Here is a 23,980-nt window from a genome sequence, read left to right as displayed (position 1 = left end):
TAAATGTCTAAAGTAGTTTAGTAAAATTATGTAAAGTAGTAAAATTATGTATATGTAATTATAGGTAATAATTAATTCATTCTCTAGGTTATAGTTAGTTTATTCCCTTAACTTTCATACTTGTTCTTCATGATGGTCTTGTGTCTCGCTAAGATTCTTTGCAGGACATCATCCACTGCTTGGCAAGAATCCTGCTGCAGGTCTTCAGTTCCCTGTTCCAATGTTTGTGTCTGTGGTGCGAAGTTCTGCCTGATAATAGTCAAGCATCAACAAAAGCGTCAATCATAATGTCACTTATTAAAATTCAGACTTTGTTAAACCTAAAAAAGTTGTTCCTGCTGAAGTGTAAAGGCTCTGACATGGACCGGTATCTTTTCATAGACAGACTGCTGGCGATGATTTGCGAATCCATTTCAACCTATAGTCGATTGAATACACTACAAAGAAAAGATATTTAATGTTCAAACGGATAAACTTTATTGTTTTTTGCAAATATTCACTCATTTTGAATTTGATTCCTGCAACACGTTCCAAAGAAGTTGGGACAGGGGCGTGTTTACCACTGTGTGACATCACCTTTCCTTTTAACAACACTCAATAAGCGTTTGGGAACTGAGGACACTAATTGTTGTAGCTTTGCAGGTGGAATTCTTTCCCATTCTTGCTTGATGTACAACTTCAGTTGCTCAGCAGTCCGGGGTCTCCGTTGTCGTATTTTGCGCTTCATAATGTGCCACACATGTTCAATGGGAGACGGTCTGGACTGCAGGCAGGCCAGTCTAGTACCCACACTCTTTTACTACGAAGCCACGCTGTTGTAACACGTGCAGAAAGTGGCTTGGCATCGTCTTGCTGAAATAAGCAGGACGTCCCTGAAAAAGACGTTGCTTGGATGGCAGCATATGTTGCTCCAAAACCTGTATGCACCTTTCAGCATTAATGGTGCCTTCACAGATGTGCAAGTTACCCACGCCATGGGCACTAACACACCCCCACACCATCAGAGATGCTGGCTTTTGAACTTTGTGCTGATAACAATCGGGACAGTCCTTTTCCTCTTTCGCCCGGAGGACACGACATCCTTGATTTCCAAAAACAATTTGAAATGTGGACTCATCAGACCACAGGACACGTTTCCACTTTGCCTCAGTCCATCTCAGATGAGCTTGGGCACAAGAAAAGCCGGCGGCATTTCTGGGTGGTGTTGATATGTGGCTTTCGCTTTGCATGGCAGAGTTTTAACTTGCACTTGTAGATGGAGCGACGAACTGTGTTCACTGACAGTGGTTTTCTGAAGTGATCCTGAGCCCATGTGGGAATATCCATTACAGAATGATGTCGGTTTTTAATGCAGTGCTGTCTGAGGGATTGAAGGTCACAAGCATTCAATGATGGTTTTCTGCTTTGCTGCTTAATTGCAGAGATTTCTCCAGATTCTCTGAATCTGTTGATGATATAATGGACTGTAGATGATGAAATCCCTAAATTCCTTGCAATTGCACATTGAGAAACGTTGTTCTTAAACTGTTGGACTGTTTGCTCACGAAGTTGTTCACAAAGTGGTGAACCTTGCCCCATCCTCGCTTGTGAACGATAGAGCCTTTCAGGGATGCTCCCTTTATACCCAATCATGACACTCACCTGTTTCCAATTAACCTGTTCACCTGTGAAATGTTCCAAACAGGTGTTTTTTAAGCATTCCTCAACTTTCCCAGTCTTTTGTTGCCCCTGTCCCAACTTCTTTGGAACGTGTTGCAGGCATCAAATTCAAAATTAGTGAATATTTGCCAAAAACAAACGTTTATCAGTTTGAACATTAAATATCTTGTCTTTGTAGTGTATTCAATTGAATATAGGTTGTATATAATATGTACATGCCCTTTCTCTCCAGAAAGAAGAGAAAAAAATCATCCACTTTGGCATTTTCTCTGGCAGAAGTTTGTGAAAATGTTGACCCCAATATAATGACTTTTTTTTTTCAAATATTCACTTAGTTTCTCAAAATAATGACTTAATATTTTTCTCAAAATTATCAGTAATAACACACTCAGGTTTATAAAAAAAAGTAAAATCTTAAAATATCAAGGCATACACTTCAAGAAAATTTGTAAAGTCAAAAATAAGTTATTATTTTTACATAATAAGTCATATATAAGTACATAATAAGTTACAAAATAAGTGATTTTGACATCAAAATTTTACATCAAAATTTTAAACATACTAGAAAAACAGAGAAAGCAATATCTTTTTCTCCTTTACCTTTACAGGTATGTTTTCTCAACCTTTTTCCTCACAATGATGAAAAATTACTCACTTTGAGTCTGACGTTTCTCCTCCACTGCTGGAGTTATAGAGCTCCATCATGGAGTTAACCTCCATACATGCAGGTAAACCCTGGAGATGCTGCTCTCTGCTGACTTCATCTATAAGGTATTATTTATATGTATTTTATATAAATTCTATATATATAAAGAGAGTTTTGTATATAAGAGTTTTATTACATGTTTAAGATTCAAACACAAGAGATGAGAGTGAAGCCAACATAACTAATCATTAGCATCAATCATCAACATAGCACTCATTTGCTGAAAGCTGATTTGTTAGCTTTTACAAATTCTTTACTTATTTAAAAAGCTGCTGCTTGACTATTATGCTACATTCATGCTGCTGGTAAACTGGCCCAAAAAATGGGATTTTTTTTTTTAACGATGTATATACACACACACACACACACACACACACACACACACACACACACATATATATATATATATATATATATATATAGATAGATAGATACATACATAGATACTTTATCCATCCCTATGGAAATTTACAGTATGTGGCAAAGAAGTGTCCATCTAAACAGTATAATGCTTCGCTGGCAGGAATTAATTTACCTAATGACATTCTTGCTATAATATCTCCAAAGTATCTCCATGACCTGAAAATTGGTGTTGCACTGAAGTAAGAACAAAATGCTTATACTCATCATCAAAAGTTTAATTTTTTTATTGGCCATCAATGAAGCTCAAACCTTGAAAGGATTTTATTAGGGAATATTTTTAACTTGGTTACATGGTAATGTTGGTTTTGCTTTGCTCTTGTGTCATATTTTGCAAGAAGGCGTTATAATACAATGTTTAGCACCATGTTAAACAGTCAAACAGGCCATTTGTGAAATAGACTAGTATTTTTGATATTTTATTATATTAAGGTAAAATGGTAAATAAAAACTTAGGAAAACTTTACATTATTTTTCCATTCTTGGTACTGAGCTCCTAATTAGTACATGTCAACTCTGCTTAGACCTTGAAGTCAAGAGGATTTGCTGATTTGATGATTATTAGATCAGTAGTTTGGCTGTAGTCACACTGTTCGGGAAAATGTACATGTACAAATTCTTTGTCTCTAGGTCAAAGACAAAACTTAATGCAACCACATCTACAGAAAAAAAACCCTACATTCCAACACATTCAGATATCATCAAGCGTGAAGAGTTCCTGAAGTGCATGGCAGATCTGCTTTGGTGTGCATGAGACAGCATGAGACAAAGAGCAAGGCCATTTGTGATAAGCAAGGCTAAACTTTTTCCAATAGTTGAGCTGTTTTAGATTCCAGGAAGGACATTTTCCACTGTAACAGCATGGAGGTGGCGCTGTTGTCCAAACCCCACTCCGTACATTTACATTATGGAGTAATGATAAAAAGTTTGAAAACTTTGCATAGCAACACAGTTTACATTGAAAAAAGCAGCTGTGAACAAATTCTCTCTATCTAGACTACATTTTATATTCTCTGTAACTGCACAATATTCTACACTTATCAGAGTGGGCTAAACAAAGAACAGCTAACAGGCTTACTGGCTCCTCCATTAATATCCAGAGATTTCAGTTTAAATGTTTACCTTAGTTCTCACTATAAAACCCCAATATTATGAATGTTTGTTCTTAAATTACCATTATGTTGCAGGTGAAAGTCTGATAAGCAAATATGATGAACATTTTTAAAAATAGATTTATAAAAAGTTTTTCCATTATCAGTTACGATGCAATGTGTGTGAGGATTGGGTCTTTTCAGTTTTCTGGTTTATAATCAAAGATGGTAGAAAACGACCAGCTATGTTGAACTGAATGCCTGATGAGGTTTGGCTCATAGAATGATTCAGAAACTGCCGCAGTGGCTATTGAGGTCAATACATTAACTTTTGGTTTGTTGGTGGTTTCTTTTACATTTAACCACATGTCACAATGTTTCTGGAGCTCTCATTTTTGGTTCGCAGTTTGGATGTCACAGTCCCTCTCTGACCATCATCGAGTTTTTAACACCACTAAAAGCTAAATCACAGATGGCTGTTATGTAACATTATTACAGATATGCTGCCTGATGCCTGAAACATTGCTTCACAGCAGTTTCACAAAAAGCTTTTAGTGTTCACATTTGCATTGTAGACATTGTCACACCTGGTTCCTATTATCACCACTGTAAGAAAAATCAGGTAATTTCTCTACATTTTACCATGCTGAATGATATTGTTTACATCTGAATGATTGAATTATTACTTTGTTTTTAAAAACTAAATGGACGAATAATGAGAGGAAGATTGGGGGGGAGTGGATCAAGCTTGGAGACAATAGCTACTGAACAACATACTAAGACTGTATGCAAGATTGCAGGCAAATCTAGGCTAGCTGCCTACAGCCCTTGCATGCAGGATTCTCTGTGTTAAACTAATTCACTACATAAATATAGTTACTTTTGTCATTTTATTCAGATTAACATATGTCATGTTTTTAGTTCATAAAATCTACAAAATGATACAAGACTGATATACAAGCACAATTTTCATTCAGAGCACCATATACATATAGCAGTGCTATCTTCACAGGAAATAATCACATTTCATGTTTTACTAAACATTTTGCTTTTCTGGAATGCTCTCTTCATACTAAAAACCATAATTGCTAACAAAAAAGGACACTTACAGTAACACATGTCCAAAAGAAACTGAGAGCAGCGTTACCTGTACTGGAATCAGTATATAGGTCTTCTGTGAGAAAGTCCATGTCCATCTCCATCACTGATAGCTCACAAATTTACAGGAGAAAATATTACTTAAGACTAATACTCATTATTCATCTACATCTCGTTATACAGCTTCTTACAGCGCCACACTTTTAAAGAAATGCTCCCTCAGTCCAGACTGAATGATAATATGACTATACATTCCGTTCATTTCTTTCGAAAAACAGAAACCAGTTTGATCACATCACATGTGCATCTAAGGTAGATTAAACTACTTGGTTGATGATGCATTTCCGTGTGTGCCTGTCAGTGGTTGCATATGTCAATCATGTTGTGATTATCTAAAGTCCCTACTAAAAGATGCGACTCAGAGTATGTCTGCATCTTATCTACATGCCATTAGATAAAGAAAACTGGTGCCGGTCCCACAAAGTGGCAAAATGTTCAACATTCCACAGCAAGCTCAACAAATGTACATGAGGTGCTTGATTACATTGTTAATCAATATGTGTACACTTCTGTTGTGGTTATAGTCGTGTAAATTGTTTTTGTTATTTTATATACAAATGTGGATTTTAAATTTACAAACTACTTGCTAAAAAGTAATTTTAGAGTTTATTCAAAATTCCAAGAATTTTGTGAAGTTACTAATTAACATTTTACATTAATTTTAGTTTTTTTGCCTTGAGATTTGAAATATGATGAACTCTGGAAAACAACTTTGTTGTAGCTGCATTTTCTTTTACTTGTACTCTAGTAGTTGTCTTTTGCATAATCTATAATCTATAAATAGCCCTTTTAGGTCATTTAACAAAATGTTGTAGCAAAAAAATTGGAAAGCAAGAAATAAAAGCATGGGTCAACTTCTTAGCCTTGTGCAATGGAACAGAATCTAACTAGGGCTAAGTCTTGGCTAAGTCTTAATAACATTACTAAAGTGTGGTTTAAATGGCAGCTCAATACCAAAATTCATTTTTAGCTTCAGGTGTAGTCAATAGAGCCAGATTTCCGAGTTGTGGTACAAATGAGTAGTGCTTTGGTTTTCTATTGATTTAATTTACTAGAAATGCATACCTCCGTCTAATTCAGAGCTTTAACATCGTCTGGCCCTACAGATATTTATTTACCTAGTGACCACTTCATTAAGTACGCCTCCTTGTTTCTATGCTCATTGTCCATTTTATCAGCTCCACTTACTATATAGGTGCACTTTGTAGTTCTACAATTACAAGCTGTAGTCCTTTTGTTTTCAATATATTTTTCTTCAGTGGTCACACAGGACCACCACAAAGCAGACATTGTTTGGGTCGTGGATCATTCTTAGCAATACAGTGACACTGATAGGATGACCAACACAAACTGTGCAGCAATAAATGAACAGTGTGAAGAGAAAGAAGAAAATTTGGAGTGGGTTAGTGCATGTCAGTGGAGACCCTATGAAAGAACAGAGTGCTGACCGGACAGTCTGGATACACTCCTACTCTATTTGAGTTAGAGGGACATGCAGGTATGTGACAGTTCTCTTCTTATTGTGCAAAACACAGTAGCTGTTGTTAGAACAGTACAGACTCCAGGAACACAGTGTGGGGTGCTCATGACTAAACACAGAACACAGAACACAAAACAGACAAACACGAAAACTCCAAAAACAGCCATTTTTATTCACCAACTGCCCTCAGAGGTGAAATAGAGAAGAAAAAAATACTTCATGAAGTTCTTTGTCTAGGCAGTTGCTATACAGAAGGCCCTTTATCTCTCCTGGAGAGGATGGGCTGGGTTCAGGAGCAGAAGGATGGCTGGCAGCTGGTCAGCATGGCCTTGCCCACAGCATGGCTTAGTCTCTTGTAGACATGAAGAGAAAGAAGGATGTAGCTGGGAGAGAGAAGAACACCAGGCGTTAGTTTACTCAGCTTGTGGAGTCCTTGAAATCACTTACCTGCCTGAGCCTGCTTTTTAATGGCAGCGACTCTGCTTGGGAGAACGGCTGCAGCTGAGGTGATCAATGGGCAAGTGCTCAGACTTGCAGATCTCCTGATCACCAGCCTGCCGCACGTCTCATCCACGTCACCTGACATTCAGCTAGCTTTAATCATGAACTTGTCTATTTATACTGAGCCAATGGACCTTTCTGTAAAGTCTCCTATGTTTCTAAAATCTCCTATGTTTGTCCCATATTTTTGAGCTGTACAGTACCCTGTACATTCATGTTTTTGAAATCTCTGTAACCTCTTTTTTTTCCTATGCTTGTTTTAGACTAGCTTCTACTAGCCTGTTTACCACTGATTTTAACTCTGCATTTTTTCCACTTCTCTTTTTGAAAGTGAGATGAAGTCTGATTTTGCTTTCTCTCTTTGTTCCTTTTTTATGCTAATGCTTTCAGAATGAAGCAAGTTGATTTCCTTAGGATTTCAGTAACTTGTGTACTGTTTTGTAAGTTTACAAGGCAGTAGTATCAAAGGTAAGTTCTCTAAAGGTGCAGGAAGAAACATTCCTTGCCACCAACATTCCTTGACACCGCTGACTTGCTCATGGGGGCTTGGACCCGGATTTTCTTTTCTTTTCTTTCTGTAATACTGATTATTCTGTAAAGCTGCTTTGTGACAACACAAAATCGAGCGAATGAAAAACAGCGCCGTATAGCTTTTTAAGCTGTGATGTGGGTTGACCCTGAGGTTTTGTTATCTGATCTTGTGGCGATTAAACAAGGCCCGCATTTTGCTAAGAGGCTGTTTATGTATTTTTTGGAGTGTGAACACAGAGCTGAGCGAAAGTCTAAGAGTTTCTGGCAACTGATTCTGGCTCAGTGCCTCCCATCTATTAGAGAATCGCTTAAACCACACATGTATTTGGATTGTATCAGCACCAATAAACTCCTAAGAAAGATGACTCAGTATTTTGCTCTCCAGCACACACACAAGCGAAATCGCATCACCGTGCTCGATAACGGAACAGTCAACAAGGTCAATGTGCTGCCCAACATCCCCTCTTCCTCCAGCTCTCAGAGGCAGGCTGACAAGGGAGATGTGAGTGAGCATACAGACCAGGCCGTGGTGACAGACACTGTTAAATTTGGGAAATTCTATTATTGCTGTGGCCATACTAGTCACATAAGTCACCAGTGTAATAAAAATGATTTTTTGTGAACTTGAAACGTTGGCCAGTACTTGGCCAGTTTGGAAGATAATTCAAGACTTTTTGTCGAAATTAAATGTTGAGCCTAGTGCGTCTCCCACTGAATGGGAGTATTGCTCCTGATCAGAGAGTGGCGACTGTGGCTATCCCCAGTACTTCTGCTGAAGGGCCAGTGGCCCAATGGCCCAAACTAATAAGTCTAAATGACTAGCTGAGAACTTGCATATGGCAGAATTACACCCAGCAGCTAATATCGACAGAGATTCATGTGGAAGACCAGTGGTTGAAGTAAAAATTGGGGGTAATAGTTCACCATGGCTGATTGACACAGGGGCATCAACCATTAGCCTGATTAATCAGGCCCCTGACCCAGAATGGATATCAAATCGATCCATCAGGGTGCACGGCTTTGGCACGGATGATGCGGTTTGAGCTACAGCTGTTGAAACTCCTCCCTTGCAGATGGCTATAGGTCAGAATGATTTTGTGGATTGAGTGTGGTGTTGTGAGAACACGGAGGGATCCCTGCTGGGGTCCAATTTGTTCATTAAGCGTAGCGTTTCTCATGATATCATGCTTGTAGAAGTGAAGCAGCCAAATCCGGCACCAATCAAACAGGGCCAGTACCCCTCTGAGACCCATCCATACCTAAAAGCCACCATTGAGTCGCTATTAGTCCAAGGAGTTCTCAGAGAACTCAATTCAACCTGCAATAATCCTAATTGGCCATTGAAAAAGTGAAACCAACTGAACCAGGGAAGCCCACTGCATGGCGTTTGACCATTAATTTTATGGCATTGAATGCAAAAACTGAGACAGCTGTCCCTTTAGTTGCTAGTTTACCAGATATCCTTTCATCACTTAACCCCAATTGTCACTTCCTGTCCACCCTGGGTTTGAATCCTGGGTTTGAATTTCTGTCCATGAGAACAGTCAACACAAGTTTGCTTTCACCTTTGAGGGGACTCAACTCACATGGTTGAAAACACCACAAGAATGGGTGAATTCTCCCACAGCGCTCCATCGCTGCCTGTGCAAAATTCTGAAACCTTTTTCAAGATGTGACGCATTGCTTTTTTGTTGATGACATTCTGCTTCAATCACAGACTGAACAGGAACATCTTTTGCTGTTGGACAAACTGTTCAAGCTACTGACAGAGGGGGGGCTGATGCTGAACCCCAAGAAACTGCAGCTGATGAAAAGGGAGGTGACCTTCCAGGGAAGTGCATCACTAGCACATCGTTTTACATCAAAAGGACGTTTTAGTGAATTTAAAGAATTATTCAATATTCCATGCTAAAAATAAAATTCAGTAGATTACAAAATCCAAATGCACGAAAGTGAAGCTTGACAAAGATAAATAAAAGTGTCCCTCCCAACATGACTGTTTTGGAATATTCATCAAACCTGTCAGATGTCTGGTGCTGAGATTAATAACTGACCAGTGCAACTAATTAGACAAATCAAAGCACAGTGTGTTTGAGGTTTTTCCTTTTTAAAAATTTGTTTGCACAGAGAGCCAAATACAGTCGCTGCATTAAGAGCATACATCAGCTATATGTATCTTTACATAGCAGTATTTAATGCACAAAAGTTTTAATTCTTTAACGTGTCTTGATATGTACGACTGCTACAGTAATGCTAATTTCCACTGCCACATTTATTAGCTTTTATGTTCTGATTTTATGTTATAATGTTAATATTATGTTCATCAAACAGTGGTGGACACACCGACTGCATCTGTAACAGAAACAGGGGCATTTGAAGTTCATAACAGAAATTTCAGCAATACATATTTTCATAGCCAGTGGTAGTTTGACTACTTCAATAATATTCAGCCATATTTAGTTTCTAACAGCTGACAGAAACCTAATTCTTTGACTAAAGTTCGTTGCTGGAGGGCAATTTAGCATGTCCAATAGCACTGCTCTCTGCTGGACTAAAAAGCCCACACTGAGATACTCTGGAGAGATTTCTTCATTACATTACGAAATGTAATTTTATTCATGATATGTAGCGCTATATCAAAACAGATCAAACAAAGGGCTAGTAAAGTTGTGAAATGCTAAAAAACCACCTGGTGGTTAATTGGCAACAGGTCTATAACATGATTGGGTATAAAAAGAGCATCTCAGAGATTCTTTTAGAAGTAAAGATCAGGAGGGGTTCACCACTCTGTGAAGGACTGCACAATCACATAGAGCAACAATTCAAGAATAACCTTTCTCAAAATAAAATGGCAAAAATCTTTTGCTTTTCTTCATCTATGGTATGTAATGTCATTAAAATTTTCAGAGAATTCAGAGATATCTCTGCATGCAAGGGATAAAGCCAAAACCCAGCATATGCTGGTCATGATCTTTGGGCCCTCAGGTAGCACTGCATTAAAAACAGACATGATTCTATAGAGGAAATCACTGCATGGACTGAGAAACACTTCTGAAAAACACTGTCTATTAAAACAGTTTGTTGCTGCATCCACAAATTCAAGTTAAAACTCTAAAATGCAAAGAAATTCTGTATAAACAGGATTCTTTTTTGGGCCCAAGCCCATTTAAAATGGACTGAGGTGAAGCAGAAAAGTGTCCTGCGGTTCGATGAGTCAGTATTTGAAATTCTTTTTGGAAATCATGGACCCTGTGTCCTCCAGGCTAAAGACCACTCAGCTTGTTATGAGTACACAGTTCAAAAGTCAGTATTCATGATGGTACACGGGTGCATTAGTGCACATGGCATGGGTGACATGCACATCTGTGAAGACACCATTAATGCTGAATGACAGACACATGAGTTGGCAACATATGCTGCCATCCAGATAAACTGGCCTGCCTGCGGTCTAGGCCTGTCACCCACTAAAACATTTGGTGCATTATGAAATGATAAATATGACAAAGGAGACCCCAAACTGTTGAACAGCTGAAATCCTCTATCAAGCAAAAATGGAATACATTTCACTTTCAAAACTACAGTAATTTGTCTCCTCGGTTCTAAAATGCTAACAGAGTGTTGTTAAAAGAAGAGGTGTTAAACACAGTAGTAAACTTGCCCTGTCCCAACTTTTTTCAAATGTGCTTTTGGCATCAAATTCACAATGGCCATATATTATTAAAAACAATAACATTTCTCAGTTTCAACACTTATTATGTTGTCTTTGTACTATTTTCCATGAAATGCAGAGTTTAAATAATTTGCACATCATAGCGTTTTTCTTTTTTCATTGACATTGTGCCAGGCATCCTAACTTTTTTAGAAATAGGGTTGTCTTTCTGAGGAGATATAAGATCATCCATTTTTAAAATTAAATGGGAAAGTAAAAGTGAAATTATTGAAAAAACGAGAATTTCCAAAACTGAGTCTAAAAAATGGGGTGACATTCGAAATCTGGTCCAAAAATGCACTGGCACTGCCACCTCCTCAGACCTGCTCTAATGCACTAATGCAATATAACATTTCACAAATATCTCACAGGGCTATTTTGCAGACAAATAATATTTTATAATATATTTTATCCTTCTTAAATATATATATAAGTAAATGTTTTCAGTTATACAACACAATAGATTATGTTATATTTTTGACAACCAAAAAGATAAAAAATTCTGTTGTGGCTACATAATGTAAATTGGACACTTATGCACAGAACATTATATAGTTAATAAAATTAGTGAAATGTCTAACAACAAAAATCTGTTTGCCCAAACCACTTTCAAAGCCATTGTAAAATAGTGTTCATAAACACAACAAGAAAAAGTTAGGAAGTCACAGGTGGGAAAGCTATGGTACATTTGTACAGCTGTGACTGTTTTTTCCCAAAAATGTCACTTATTCAGGACAAATTCAGGAAATCTATCAATGCTTCTTTAAAATGCAGCTAATGTAAAGGGATGTCTGAAATTGCTATTTTAATTGTTTTGTTCCAAGCTCACTTTCGGCAAAGCGGCTGTAAGCATGTCCTAACACATATGACTGAACATATCAAGTGAATTTTTTATTAATGCCCCAGTTCATTAAAACCCACTGTGCTGTTCATGGATGCTTTGTAAACATGTTTCCAACATATCCAAATTCTATTGGATTCTTCTGGTATTTCCACGCTGTAGAGCGTTTTGAACTGTTCCACTTGTAGTGATGTTTAAATAAAATAGTAACACTAACAGGTTAGAAATAATAATGACAAAATTAATAGAAGATATGATAAATGCTAATATTAATAAGAGAAGTTGATCTGGTTGCTAACTTTTGATGTATTCAGTCTAACTCTGTCCCTGTTTATAATTCCACTACTCTGTGCTCCATAAGAGCTTCTCAGTTAAAGCTTCTTGACAGCTACACATCCATTCACACCCATAGCTCTGAGTTGTCTTCTCATAGTGGAAGGATGGACAGAAGCACCTTTGGACGTTTTCAGAGCTGAAGCAAGAGTGGAGCTTGATTTTCTCCTCTCTCTCAAAGCTTTAAGCTCTGTTTATCTGTTGTGGACAGTTCTGATGGAAACCAGGTCTTCAAATGTTTTTTAAAATTCTGAATCCTGTATTGGAAACTCTGGATTTTCCTTTGACTTTTCACTTCTTTATGCAAATGAATGATTTTATATCTACTCTGCCCCAGATACCTTCCCCAGGTAACAATTAAAATAAAAGATTTGGATTTATTAATATGTCTGTATGCATGTGTATGCATTACATCACTGTTGTTTCATTGCTATCACCCACTACAGTCCCAGTATCTCTATCCCTCCTGTAAATACCTACTCCTCCTACTGAAGATATCTTTATCTTGAGATCTACCACTATGACAAATTGTTTTTTTTCTGACATCAGCGTATTTATGTGTAATTTGCACGCACAACATTTTATGATAAATTAACCAGACAAGTAATTATGCATTAACTAGAAATTATGTTTGCTTTAGAGGATGTTTGCTTACTTTCACTTAGAATATCATCAAGGTGTGTAACTGACCAGGGACTCGTAAACTTTTACATATGACTTTAAATGCCACCGTTCACACTTCACCTGTCTTTCTCTTTTCCCCTCTCCTCTGCAGGTTATCTGGTTGTATGATTACAGAGGAAGGCTGTTCTGCTCTGGCTTCAGCTCTGAGTTCAAACCCCTCACACCTGAAAGAACTGGATCTGACCTAAAACCACCCAGGAGATACAGGAGTGAAGCTGCTCTCGGCTAGACTGGAGGATCCACACTGCAGACTGGAGACTCTCAGGAACAGACAGCTTTTTCTGTGCATGTATGTTTGTGTTGGAATTATTTATTATTATTATTATTATTATCATTATTATTATTATTATTATTAACGTGTAACAAAATCCTTAGAAAGGAGGGACATCCAGTGGGCTGTAAAAACTCTTGAAAAGCTTACCAGCTGCAATACTTGCATAATCTAAAAGGAAGCTATTTATATTAACACAGGCCTTATTTGCTCAGCACTGTCCAACTTAGCTTTTATACATATATAACTTTATATCCTGTATCTTGGCTTTTGTGTTCTGACTTTACCACCAAAATCCATCCTGTCCATGTGGGTATATGTGTGTGAGAAAGTAACTGTCTTGATAGTGCAGGTTTAAACACAGAAGAAATTTTCCCTATACTGTAACATGAGGACTACAGTATTTTAGGAAGAGTAAAACAGCAGTTATTGTGCTGTATTAAGTGCAGGTGTAGTAAAATTGACGCAGTACTAAAATTTGTATTACTGGATAATGTACTGCAGTTTTTTATATAGTAAGTACATCAATTCTACTTCATTTATTACACAAATAAAACAAATGCACTACTGCAGTACTAAAATGTACATTAGTATCCAGTAGCACCCTACTGCGTTCTGAACTGCTATTTTTAATATTCCAGTAACAAAACTTTTGTACTTTGTAATCAAGTATTTAAAAAACTGCAATAATACATTATGTACTGCAGATTTTACCACACCGGAGAGGAGCAGCTTGCACCTGTGTGGGTAGTGGTCACGGCGGCTCCATCTCTCAGCACATTCATACAGGAGAGAAGCCATATCAGCGCTTAGAGTGTGGGAAGAGTTTTACTCGACGGACTACTCTCACACAGCATCAGCGCATTCACACAGAAGAGAAACCTCATCAGGTTCAGACTGCGGAAAATGTTTTAGTGACTGAGCTGCCCTTAGAGCACACCAGCTCATTCATACAGGAAACAAGTGACCTCTCTGCTCAGAATGTGGACAGAGTTGTAATCGAGTAATCTCCAAAAAAATGGCACATTTCCACAGGACAGATGCCAAATCACTGCTCAGGGTATGGAAGGAGTTTCAGACATTTGAGTTAAGTAAAGCGAGTACACCTAGAGGAAGGTGTAATCTCATCAGAAACATGTTGTTTCATGGCTTTATTGAGTTCATCATGAATGGTGTAACCAGCATCAGCTGTAGATGAAACCAGCAGGAAGCTGAGGTAAGCCAGTTGATCAGAATCCTTGAAAACTGCTAAAATTCTGAAAGGTATAAGGATGACATTCAGTGATGGCTTGTCTTGGGAGATGCTTGTACATCCACATTTCAGCAATGGTCATCAGTCAGTCGTCAGTGACTCGGTAAGATACTTTGACACTAGTAGACTGTTTAGTAAAACACAGCTTTCCCCTTACTTCAAATGTAAGCCAAGACAGTTGCTGCAAATAGCACATACTGCTCTGACCTAACGTGGCTATGAAATCTGTCGAAGATTTGGAATTATTACCCAGAGAATCATACAGTAGTTCAGCTAATAAATATTTCAGAATTTGTTATTTGTTATTGTGGACTTAATTTTGTCACCAGAAGTTTCTAACCATATGTTGAATGTTATATTGCAATCTTAATATTTTAGTTAATGTACCGTTTACATTTAAGACAACACAATTTTAAGTCTGGAGTGATTTTTTTTAATTTGCACCACAGATGTGTGAATAGTTCGTAATCCCATGATTGGGTACACTCTTTAAAAAGATGATTCTTCAAGGATTCTTTAGCACAGAAAAAGGTTCTATATAGCATCATGGACACTGTGGTTTGCATGGTAAAATTATTTTTTCAGATTGATGAAGAATGTGTTGTACATGGTTCTATATGGAGCCATTTGTGAAATTGTGTAATGTAGCATTAAAAGGTCTTTACTAAGGGGGGTTGGGGATAATTTTTTTAATGGCCTCTAAAAGTTTGTGATCAAAAATATGGTGAAGCTGACCCACAGAAGATCTCTTCCTTCATCATTTATATTAGATATTAAAGTAGTATAATACTTACAAGCTGCATGTACACTTGCAACAGCTAAGCTGAAGGTCCAAATACTCCTATTACCTTCAAATTCTCGTGGTCAGTTTGACCCCAGGAATTTAAACCTCCAAGAAGCATCAAAGTTCTGGTGGTTAGCATGTTTTCCTCCCCCCATGTGTTGTGAATTATCAGTGGTTCTTGCTCTCCTACAGATGTGATTGTGATAGGTTAGGACGTTGAGGGATGTTTTTTGGAAGATCACAGAACTATGTTATAGTGACCTCAATATTATCCAAGAACAATCAAAACAAACGTGTAAAATGTTTATTTCTTTTTTATACAGGTAAAACAGCCTGGGGTCAAAAGTGACCCCAAAGAAAGCTCATGTACACAAAATGTGTAGAGGACACTAAAATACATGATGTAAATTGTATGTCTACCCAGTTATCCCCTTATATTAGGAAAAGTTATAAGTTATGAAATATGATGCAAATAAGGTGTCAGTTATTTAGTATTAGAGATGTTAAACACTGAATGTGGTCAGACAACAGGAGGGTTAAATATATGATTCAGCTGTATGGTTATTAATAACATAACAGTTTATTACCTGGCAGATCTGCTCCATCAGCAGCGTCTCTCTCCTTCAGCTCCCTTTCTCTCTTCTTTCCTGTGTTACACATAATATTTTATTAAAATAAAAAGAATAAAAAGATAAATCAGTTCATTTTTGGACTGATAAGAAAAATCTCACCTTCAGTGACTCTTTTAGAAAAAAATGTCCATCTACACGTTGAGAATTAGAGAGATATAAAACCGCCTTATGATCAACAGACCTTTTCACTGACATGACCTCCCTGTAAACAACAGTCTGTGGCTAACGCTCACTGACATGGCTGTTACAAATACTGAGGAGAAATATGGAAAAAAAAGAATATAAACTGCTGCCAAACACATTATTTCGCTCGTTCCCGATCTGGGACATTTCTTAAACTTTACACTTATAGGCAAATAGTTGGCTCATCAGATGGCTAGCGTGTTAGCATATCCGCTTTTCTTTACCTCAGGTAAACTGAAAGTTAGCTAACGCTAGCTAACAAGAAACTGCTAAAAATTCGCTCTAAATTTACCATAATTTGTCACAAACTCATAATGTGGGTTCGCATTTCCACTCTCTAACTACTTACTCCTTCATTCTGTGTACTATATGCGTATATTTTAAAAGAATTCTTATGTTTATTGTAGTAGCTTTAAGCCCAAATCCTTTCAGTTCCGAGTTTCAGCCGTTGTCGACTGATGTACACTTACAGAGCGAGGAGCACCAAAGCCCCGCCCCCAGTCCTGCTCTGATTGGCCTGCAGTTTACGAGGTCTGATATGATTGGCTGGGCTGGGCGTCACTCTTTTCCCTAGCACCTGTCGTCTCCTCTGATGTTGTGCTTCGCTGAATCTCAAATAGCTCCGTGCTCCCTGCTTAGTGCACTACACAGGTTACAAAAGCACGGCTTTAGTGCACTAAATGCCCAGCAGGGAGACACAGAGCCCATGGCTGAATCCTAAATGAATCTCTCTGACATTTATTGAACTGATTTGATGCAGAAGGCATTATTTCATTACCTATTAAGTGCTCTATACTACACAGGGATTCTGCAGCTATTTGAGATTCAGCCTTTGAAAGTTTCTTGCAGCAACAGCACCTCCCCCAGACCACGCTCTGCTATTACATTATTGTGAGTTTGGGTACAGAATGGCACAGTTCAGTAATTCCAGCATTTAGTGCCTTATCGTTTTAGAATAACACATGACAGATAAGACTAGACATACATAAGACCTATAAATGCAGAGTAGAGCATCTGAAATTGAATTTTATTTCTTTTACTGTCAAGAAAGCAGTGTTTACAGCAGCCCCATACATACAGCAATACCACAATAGAACCGTTTCATACAAAAATGATTAAAAAAAATACAACAAAGTAAAAACATTAGCTGTAAGCAGTTTTAAGTAGTTTTTCCTTTTAAGCCAGGAAAAGATAAATTAGTTTTAGTGCAGCTTTATTATATTTATTAGAGTGTTTGAAAAAGCGCTCTATTGTTATCTCTCATACTTCTTATTCTTCTTCCACACTTTTCTGCGATTAATACAGCCTGAACTGCTTAACGTACACTCCACTCCACTCAAACTGTGTTTCAAAAATCTCGGCACTGTGACTTGTGCTATGTATTTTTGGAGTTGATCTGATTGGTAGTTTTTAATAAAATTAAGTTTAAAAATTAAAAACCTCCCATAAGAATGAATGATGGAATGTTCAGAACTTCAGATTCTAACTGACATCGATGATGTCACAGCAGGCCACTCAGTCTCACAGACACAGCTGATCATGCAGGGAATCTGCTTTAACATCCTTAAACTTTCACCTAGAAACTCCATTTCAGTTTTAAATGGTAGAGAAACTTGTCCTTTCTGAAACCTCTGAATATCTAATCACTTTATCAATTAACTTTAGAGTTATGAGCATTATTTTGGCACTAGGCACAGAAAACTGCCCCATTCACTCCCATGTAAATTTCTCAAAATCAGAATCTGCTTATTTCAAGATTTTCTGTGTTTGGCTCATAACATTTTCTTCTCAATACACACAACATTACACCAAAATAATCCTCAAGGGGTCTCATCTCACACCATCTATCCGGTTAAGCGATAGAGTAAACACTCCTCTAGCTGATGCTTGGAATTGGACATGGTGAGCATAGGTTCATGCGTGTCTGCTCCAGAGCATCTCATTTTACTGGTAATTACCTGTCTACGGTGATTATACAAGCTGTGTGCGCACAACAGAATGCTTGGGTCAGCAATGGATGCACCTCAAAGTAGCTAAATTCACTGATTAAAGGTGGATGTGGATACTTTTGGACACACCATGTTTATTTGTAGTGACATTCTGTTCATATGAAAGTTTTTTCCTCACACAAGTGGTTCTCCATACATTAGCAGCACTGCTGTGTCTGATCCACTTGTACCAGCACGACACACACTAACTCACCACCACCATTTCAGTGTTACTGCAGTGCTGAGAATGATCCACCACCCAAATAGTACCTGTTCTGTGAGTGTCCATGAGGGTCCTGACCACTGAACAGGGTAAAAGGGGGCTTAAAAAAAGTTTGCAGAGAAACAGATGGACTACAGTCTGTAATTCTAGAACTACAATGTACACCTGTATAGTAAATGGAGCTGATAAAATGGACAATGAGCACAGAAACAAGGAGGTGGTCAGAATGTTACACTAATCAGGCCTCTTCATCATCATCTCTTTATTGGTTAATAGTGGTGTCCAAGAGTCACCAATTGTATTGAGGGTTTGTCCTGAGGGGTTCACAGTAAATTAGTAATTCTAATGTTTTAATAGGTGTTCTAGGACTGACTTGAGACTTTTACTAAGAAAGTAAAACAATGAAGATTGAAGCATCATTGTTTTAATGGTCTTTTTCAGCAAGAACAGGAACAGCAGCCTCAAACATTACTCATAGTCTGCAGGAAGGCTGCTTCTCTGGTAAACCATGAACATCTACACCGCTGATGTCTGAGGAGCATTGAAAACACAATGAAACACATAAACAATGCAAAGAAGGTATGCTCCTACCTTCAATGGTGCAGCTGCTAATTCTGCTCCTTCAACAGCCCAGGTTCTTCTTCTCTACTCCTTTTGAGTTGAAGAACCTTGCCACCTCCTTCACTGCAGGAAACTGTAAGGGTTTTTTAAAATCCCACCTGTATTCCAGCACTGTGACTGGGAAAAACTTCATATGAGCAATCCACCTTGCAGAAAAAAACACATTAGAGCCACAATGAATAAAATCCAGTGGTTTTGCTTTCTAACAGGAATTGGCTTGATGGTTACTAGTAATGACCACTGGTTTCCTGGTAGGACACCTGTAGATCCCACAAAAAAACAAAAAACAAAATGCATCTGTAATCAGAACACCTGTTAAACCTTTAGAGTCCTTTACACAGTGATATCAAGCCATCAGGAAAACATTTATCACCTTTAGTGACTATTGGGCACCACCAGGAACCAACTGAAATCGTAATGGTTTCAGTGACTTCAATGACAGTGGTTTCATCAGGGCGCTGATGGGCGAGTTGACCGTTTCCAAATTCTCATTAGAAGAGAAATGATAATTATCAATCTTATTATGAATATGAAGTATAATACAGCAGCGTCTTTTATTTAAATATTATTAATAATAATAATTCGGGCACTGAAAGGACCGGCTGCGTGATGCATGACACTCGGTCAGCGGAGAGGAGGCGTTGACCTTGAGATAGTTCATGACCCAGATATTGGACCCGGGGTAGGCAGAACTGCAGTTTCTTTAGTGAAACCTTGAAGCCCAGGGTAGCCAAGCGCATGAGGACCAGTTTAGATACCTCAGTGCACGTGGAGCTGTCAGGGGCTGAGATCAGAAGGTCATCTGCATACTGAGCGACGCGGCGAACGCCGCAGGCGAGTCGCAGAAACCTTGCGGCAAACGAGACCACGTGTATTGGCGTTGGCGATGAGTGAAAGCGAAAATCGGCTGGGTGTCGGGTTCAACAGGAATGCTGAAAAAAGCAGAACTAACGTCTAAAACAGTAAAAAATGCATGTTGACATGGAATGGAGGTCAATATCGAAGAGACATCAGGCACAATCGGGGCGATAGGCACGACGGCGTCATTAAGGCGTCGAAAATCTTGAGTGAATCGCCAAGAAGTGCTTGGGGACTGGGTTAATCGGTGCGTTATATGCACTTTGACATGGGACGACCACACCTAGAGAAAGAAGTTTCTGTAGAATAGAGTCTATACCACACAGTTTGTGCTCAGGCAAAGGGTATTGTTTAACATAAACAGGAGTGGGGCTTTTAGAGTAGCCTCATATGGTTTACAGTCAACCCTGCCAACATCATCCCTATGTGCAGCCCAAACAGTGTGTGGTATGGAACGCAGAGGCTCAGGGACCTCTGGGGCGTGTGAGACAGACAGCAGAGCAGACATGGGTGATTTAAAGTATTTATTGGCGATGTTGAGATCACAATTGAAATCTCCCGTGGACACGGTCATGCGCGAACCAGAAAAGGACAGGGATAGACCAAGTTTACTCATTAAATCCCGCCCCATAAGGTTAAAGGGACAATCTGGCATGAACACGAAAGAATGAGTAAATCGCACTGCGTCGCATACAACCTGAAGTGGGGGCGTATACGGAGATGAGAAGGGCTGTCCTGTAATACCCACAGAGCTAGTGATTCTAGATGATAAAGGCCCCTCATAGCTGGGTCCAAGCGAAGAGAGCGTGGCGCCGGTATCAATGAGAAAATTATAATCAACACCAGATACATTGAGAGACACAACAGGAAGGTCATGATTCAGATGGTTGGCAAGGTGAAGAGCACATTTTGGTAACAAAAAGTGCAGCTGTCCTGTTATTTATCTGTCTTTTCTTAAACCTAACTTGCCTGGCACTGCTGTGGATTGAAGTCCACATTTAAAAAAATACACAGTAGTGATCAGACAATGCAACATCCTTAATAGAGGCTGAAATGTTAAGACCCTTTGAGATAACCACATCCAAAGTGTGACCATGGCAATGTGTGCTTCCAGTCACATGCTGAGAAAGTTCAAAAGATTCAAGTACATCATAGAGTTCTTTGGCGTAATTATCCTTGTGATTATCAATATGAATGTTAAAATCACCAGCAATAACAAAATGATCAAATTCAGTAGAAATAAAAGATAACATATCTGTGAAGTCATCAATAAAATTAGCATTGTACCTTGGAGGTCTGTAGACAGTTACTAATAATATTCTTTGTGCCCCCTTTAAAATCGCACCTAAATATTCAAAAGATGTGAAATCACCAAGTGGTAACTGCTTGCATTGGAAAGTATCATTAAACAGCATTGCTACACTTCCGCCTTTCTTGCCGGTGCATGAAACATTTAAAAAGTTAAAGTTTGGTGGAGCCGTCTCAGTTAACACAATATCAGCACTATATGAGTTTAATGTCTCTGTTAAAAGCATAAAATCAAGCCTGTGTGTTGTAATTAAATCATTAATTATATAAGACTTGTTTGTAAGAGATCTGATATTTAGTAGAGCTAACTTAATAACCTGTGCACTTTGTCTCAATAATTGGGACACAGGGTCCATGCTTGTTTTGGAAACAAGTACCGCTGATATCATCACTGTAGCAGCACAGACCCAAAAAAGAGAATGCAGAAAGGCTGAGCACAGATGGCATAAAACCAAACTTCACATACATAAGGAGAGTTTCTTCAGTTCACCCCACACCTTTTTCATGTCATACCACGATTTATAGCTTTCATTAATGTAAGATAGGTCTCATCCGGGATCCCCTATGCCCTCATTAATCATGCGATGTGCGGAACCCAAATAGCCCGCATCGAAAGTGCCCTCCCTGGGGTATGCGGGTATTTGCGGATTACTTTCGGTCCAACCAGCTAGGTTGGACAAAAATGGATCAACATAATAGCCCAAATTACATCTACGCATCCATGCAGCCGGTGTCTCTTCCGGCTCTGGTTGGAACGATGTGCCCATTATGGAAAAATACAGTGAGAGCTGTACTGAGAGTTTCCACTATAGGACATTCCCTGTTTCCCACTAAGCGCTTAGGTTTAAACATATACTATATGTAATTCCCTCTCAAGTCGAGATCAAGAAACCAAGTCGTTCTTTGTATTATGGGCTTTAATCACACAAAGCATGATAGTGTGCCGTGAGAACTGTTAGACATACAGAAAGAAAAAACAAAAAAAACAACTTATTTCCACATAAAGACTTCAAAGGAACAACGCGACCGTACTGTTACATGAAATTCGTCACATTACATCTTTACACTCTTACAAAATTACAGTAACAGAAAACATTAAATGTACCTCATTGGCTGCTTTCCCTTGAGAGAAAATTAGAAATCTTCAGTCCTTAAACGCACTATGCACTTTATCCAATCTTCCTTAATCATTGCTGATCTTAGGCAGAGGAATCAGCGAGGTGTCTGCCTGCTAGCTTGGTCCAGCATGTTACAAGTATAACCCTCAAAAGTAACACCCTATCAACCCGCGGCAGCAAACTTTGGTTCCCCCCTATCAAAACAAACAATATACATGAAATATATGAAATTATGCTTCTAATATTTAACTATTTTACTAGAAATGTATGTATTTATGAACTCTATATTTTTTAACCTAATATTTATTAATCTATTATTTATTTATTTATTCTGACTTCGATGGCAGCTACACTCCCACAAAATCACTTGTGATTTTACTCAAACCTACATACTAGGCTAGCCCTAGCTGACAAGACACATTACAAGAAAAACGTGGCAGCATCACTCGGCTTCAATCAGGGTGACCGTCTTATGGATGGGTCTCTCCAAGTACACTGGCTTCCCAATGCGTTTCCCTTCTTTATCCAAAGTTGAATCACTGATCAGCAGTTGCAGTTTCCTTACGCAACCATCTTCTGCAGGATAGACCTTTGTGACCTTTGCCAACTTCCACTCGGTTCTTGGGGCAGTGTCATCTTGCACGATCACTATATCATTGACCTTAGCATTTCTGCGCTTTCGTTGCCATTTCTGACTCGGTTGAAGGTCAGCAGATATTCTTTGCGCCATCTGGACCAAAACTCGTTGGCTAAGTATTGGACCTTGCGCCACCTCTTCCGAAGGTAGAGGTCTTCTCTTTCAAACTTTCCAGGTGGTGGAAGAATGATAGAGGACTTCATTGTCAGTATATGATTAGGTGAAAGAGGCTGTGGTCCCATGGGATCGTTCAGTAAGTGAGCCGTTAATGGTCGACTGTTAATGATTGCCATTACTTCATAGAAGTATGTCCTCAACGATGAAGTATCGAGTCGATTAGAGGACTGATCCAGGATAGATGTAAGCACACTTCTTATTGTCCGAATCTGCCTTTCCCAGGCACCACCCATGTGGCTTGCTGACGGCGGATTCATGACAAACTCACAGCCCAGTATCTTTAGGCGTTCTTGATCCATCTCCTTCAAGGCCTCTATGAACTCACGCCTGGCACAGACGAAATTGGTGCCTTGATCGCAGCGGAGTTGTCGAACGTTACCACGTATGGCTATGAAGGCACGGAGAGCAATGATGAAAAAGTCTGTAGTCATCTCTTCAAGAAGCTCTATATGAACTGCACGAGAGCATAAGCAAGTAAACAGCAGGCCGTAACACTTCGACTCCTTCCTTCCATCCTTAACATAGAACGGTCCGAAGCAGTCTATTCCGCAATACGTAAATGGAGGTGTTTCTTCCATGCGGTCGCGCGGCAAGTCTGCCATTAGCTGATTCTCTGTAGACCTTCTAAACCTTCTGCACTTGACACACTTGTTAATGCAGGATGACACAGCATGACTACATCCGAGTATCCAAAATCCATTGGCTCGTAGCTCGTTGACTGTAATGCCACGTCCCTGATGTTGTACTTGTTGATGATAATGCTGTATGAGCAGTCTTGTTACGTGACCTTTGGCAGGTAACACAGCTGGATGCTT

The 23,980-nt window shown here is 38.8% G+C and overlaps 1 protein-coding gene and 1 long non-coding RNA gene across 2 annotated transcripts; both read right to left on the bottom strand.

The window, feature by feature from the left end:
• Positions 1 to 107: 107 nt before the first annotated feature.
• LOC119264797 lies at positions 108 to 5,185 on the bottom strand. Its single transcript, XM_037543772.1, has 3 exons — positions 5,024 to 5,185; positions 2,315 to 2,423; positions 108 to 249 (listed from the first exon to the last, which is right to left on the bottom strand). The coding sequence occupies exons 1-3, from the start codon at positions 5,076 to 5,078 to the stop codon at positions 108 to 110; spliced, it is 306 nt and encodes a 101-aa protein (XP_037399669.1). The 5' UTR covers positions 5,079 to 5,185.
• A 1,481-nt stretch (positions 5,186 to 6,666) lies between these two features.
• Positions 6,667 to 16,230, bottom strand: LOC108437116. Its single transcript, XR_001858587.1, has 3 exons — positions 16,152 to 16,230; positions 16,008 to 16,067; positions 6,667 to 6,897 (listed from the first exon to the last, which is right to left on the bottom strand). It is a non-coding gene; the product is annotated as an uncharacterized LOC108437116 (long non-coding RNA).
• Positions 16,231 to 23,980: the final 7,750 nt, after the last annotated feature.

The sequence above is a fragment of the Pygocentrus nattereri genome, chromosome 12, assembly GCF_015220715.1.
Source record: "Pygocentrus nattereri isolate fPygNat1 chromosome 12, fPygNat1.pri, whole genome shotgun sequence".
Lineage (NCBI taxonomy): Eukaryota > Metazoa > Chordata > Actinopteri > Characiformes > Serrasalmidae > Pygocentrus > Pygocentrus nattereri.
The sequence above is the reverse complement of the archived record's forward strand: the minus strand, read 5'-3'. Positions and strand labels throughout refer to the sequence as shown.

Bases quoted from the DNA above. Each gene is read 5' to 3' on its own strand.
- LOC119264797 (XM_037543772.1), bottom strand. From the start codon at position 5,078: ATGGAGATGGACATGGACTTTCTCACAGAAGACCTATATACTGATTCC. The intron at 2,424-5,023 runs GTAACGCTGCTC...AATACCTTATAG, and splicing joins ATATACTGATTCCAGTACAG to ATGAAGTCAGCAGAGAGCAG. The intron at 250-2,314 runs GTGAGTAATTTT...GACTATTATCAG, and splicing joins GGAGAAACGTCAGACTCAAA to GCAGAACTTCGCACCACAGA.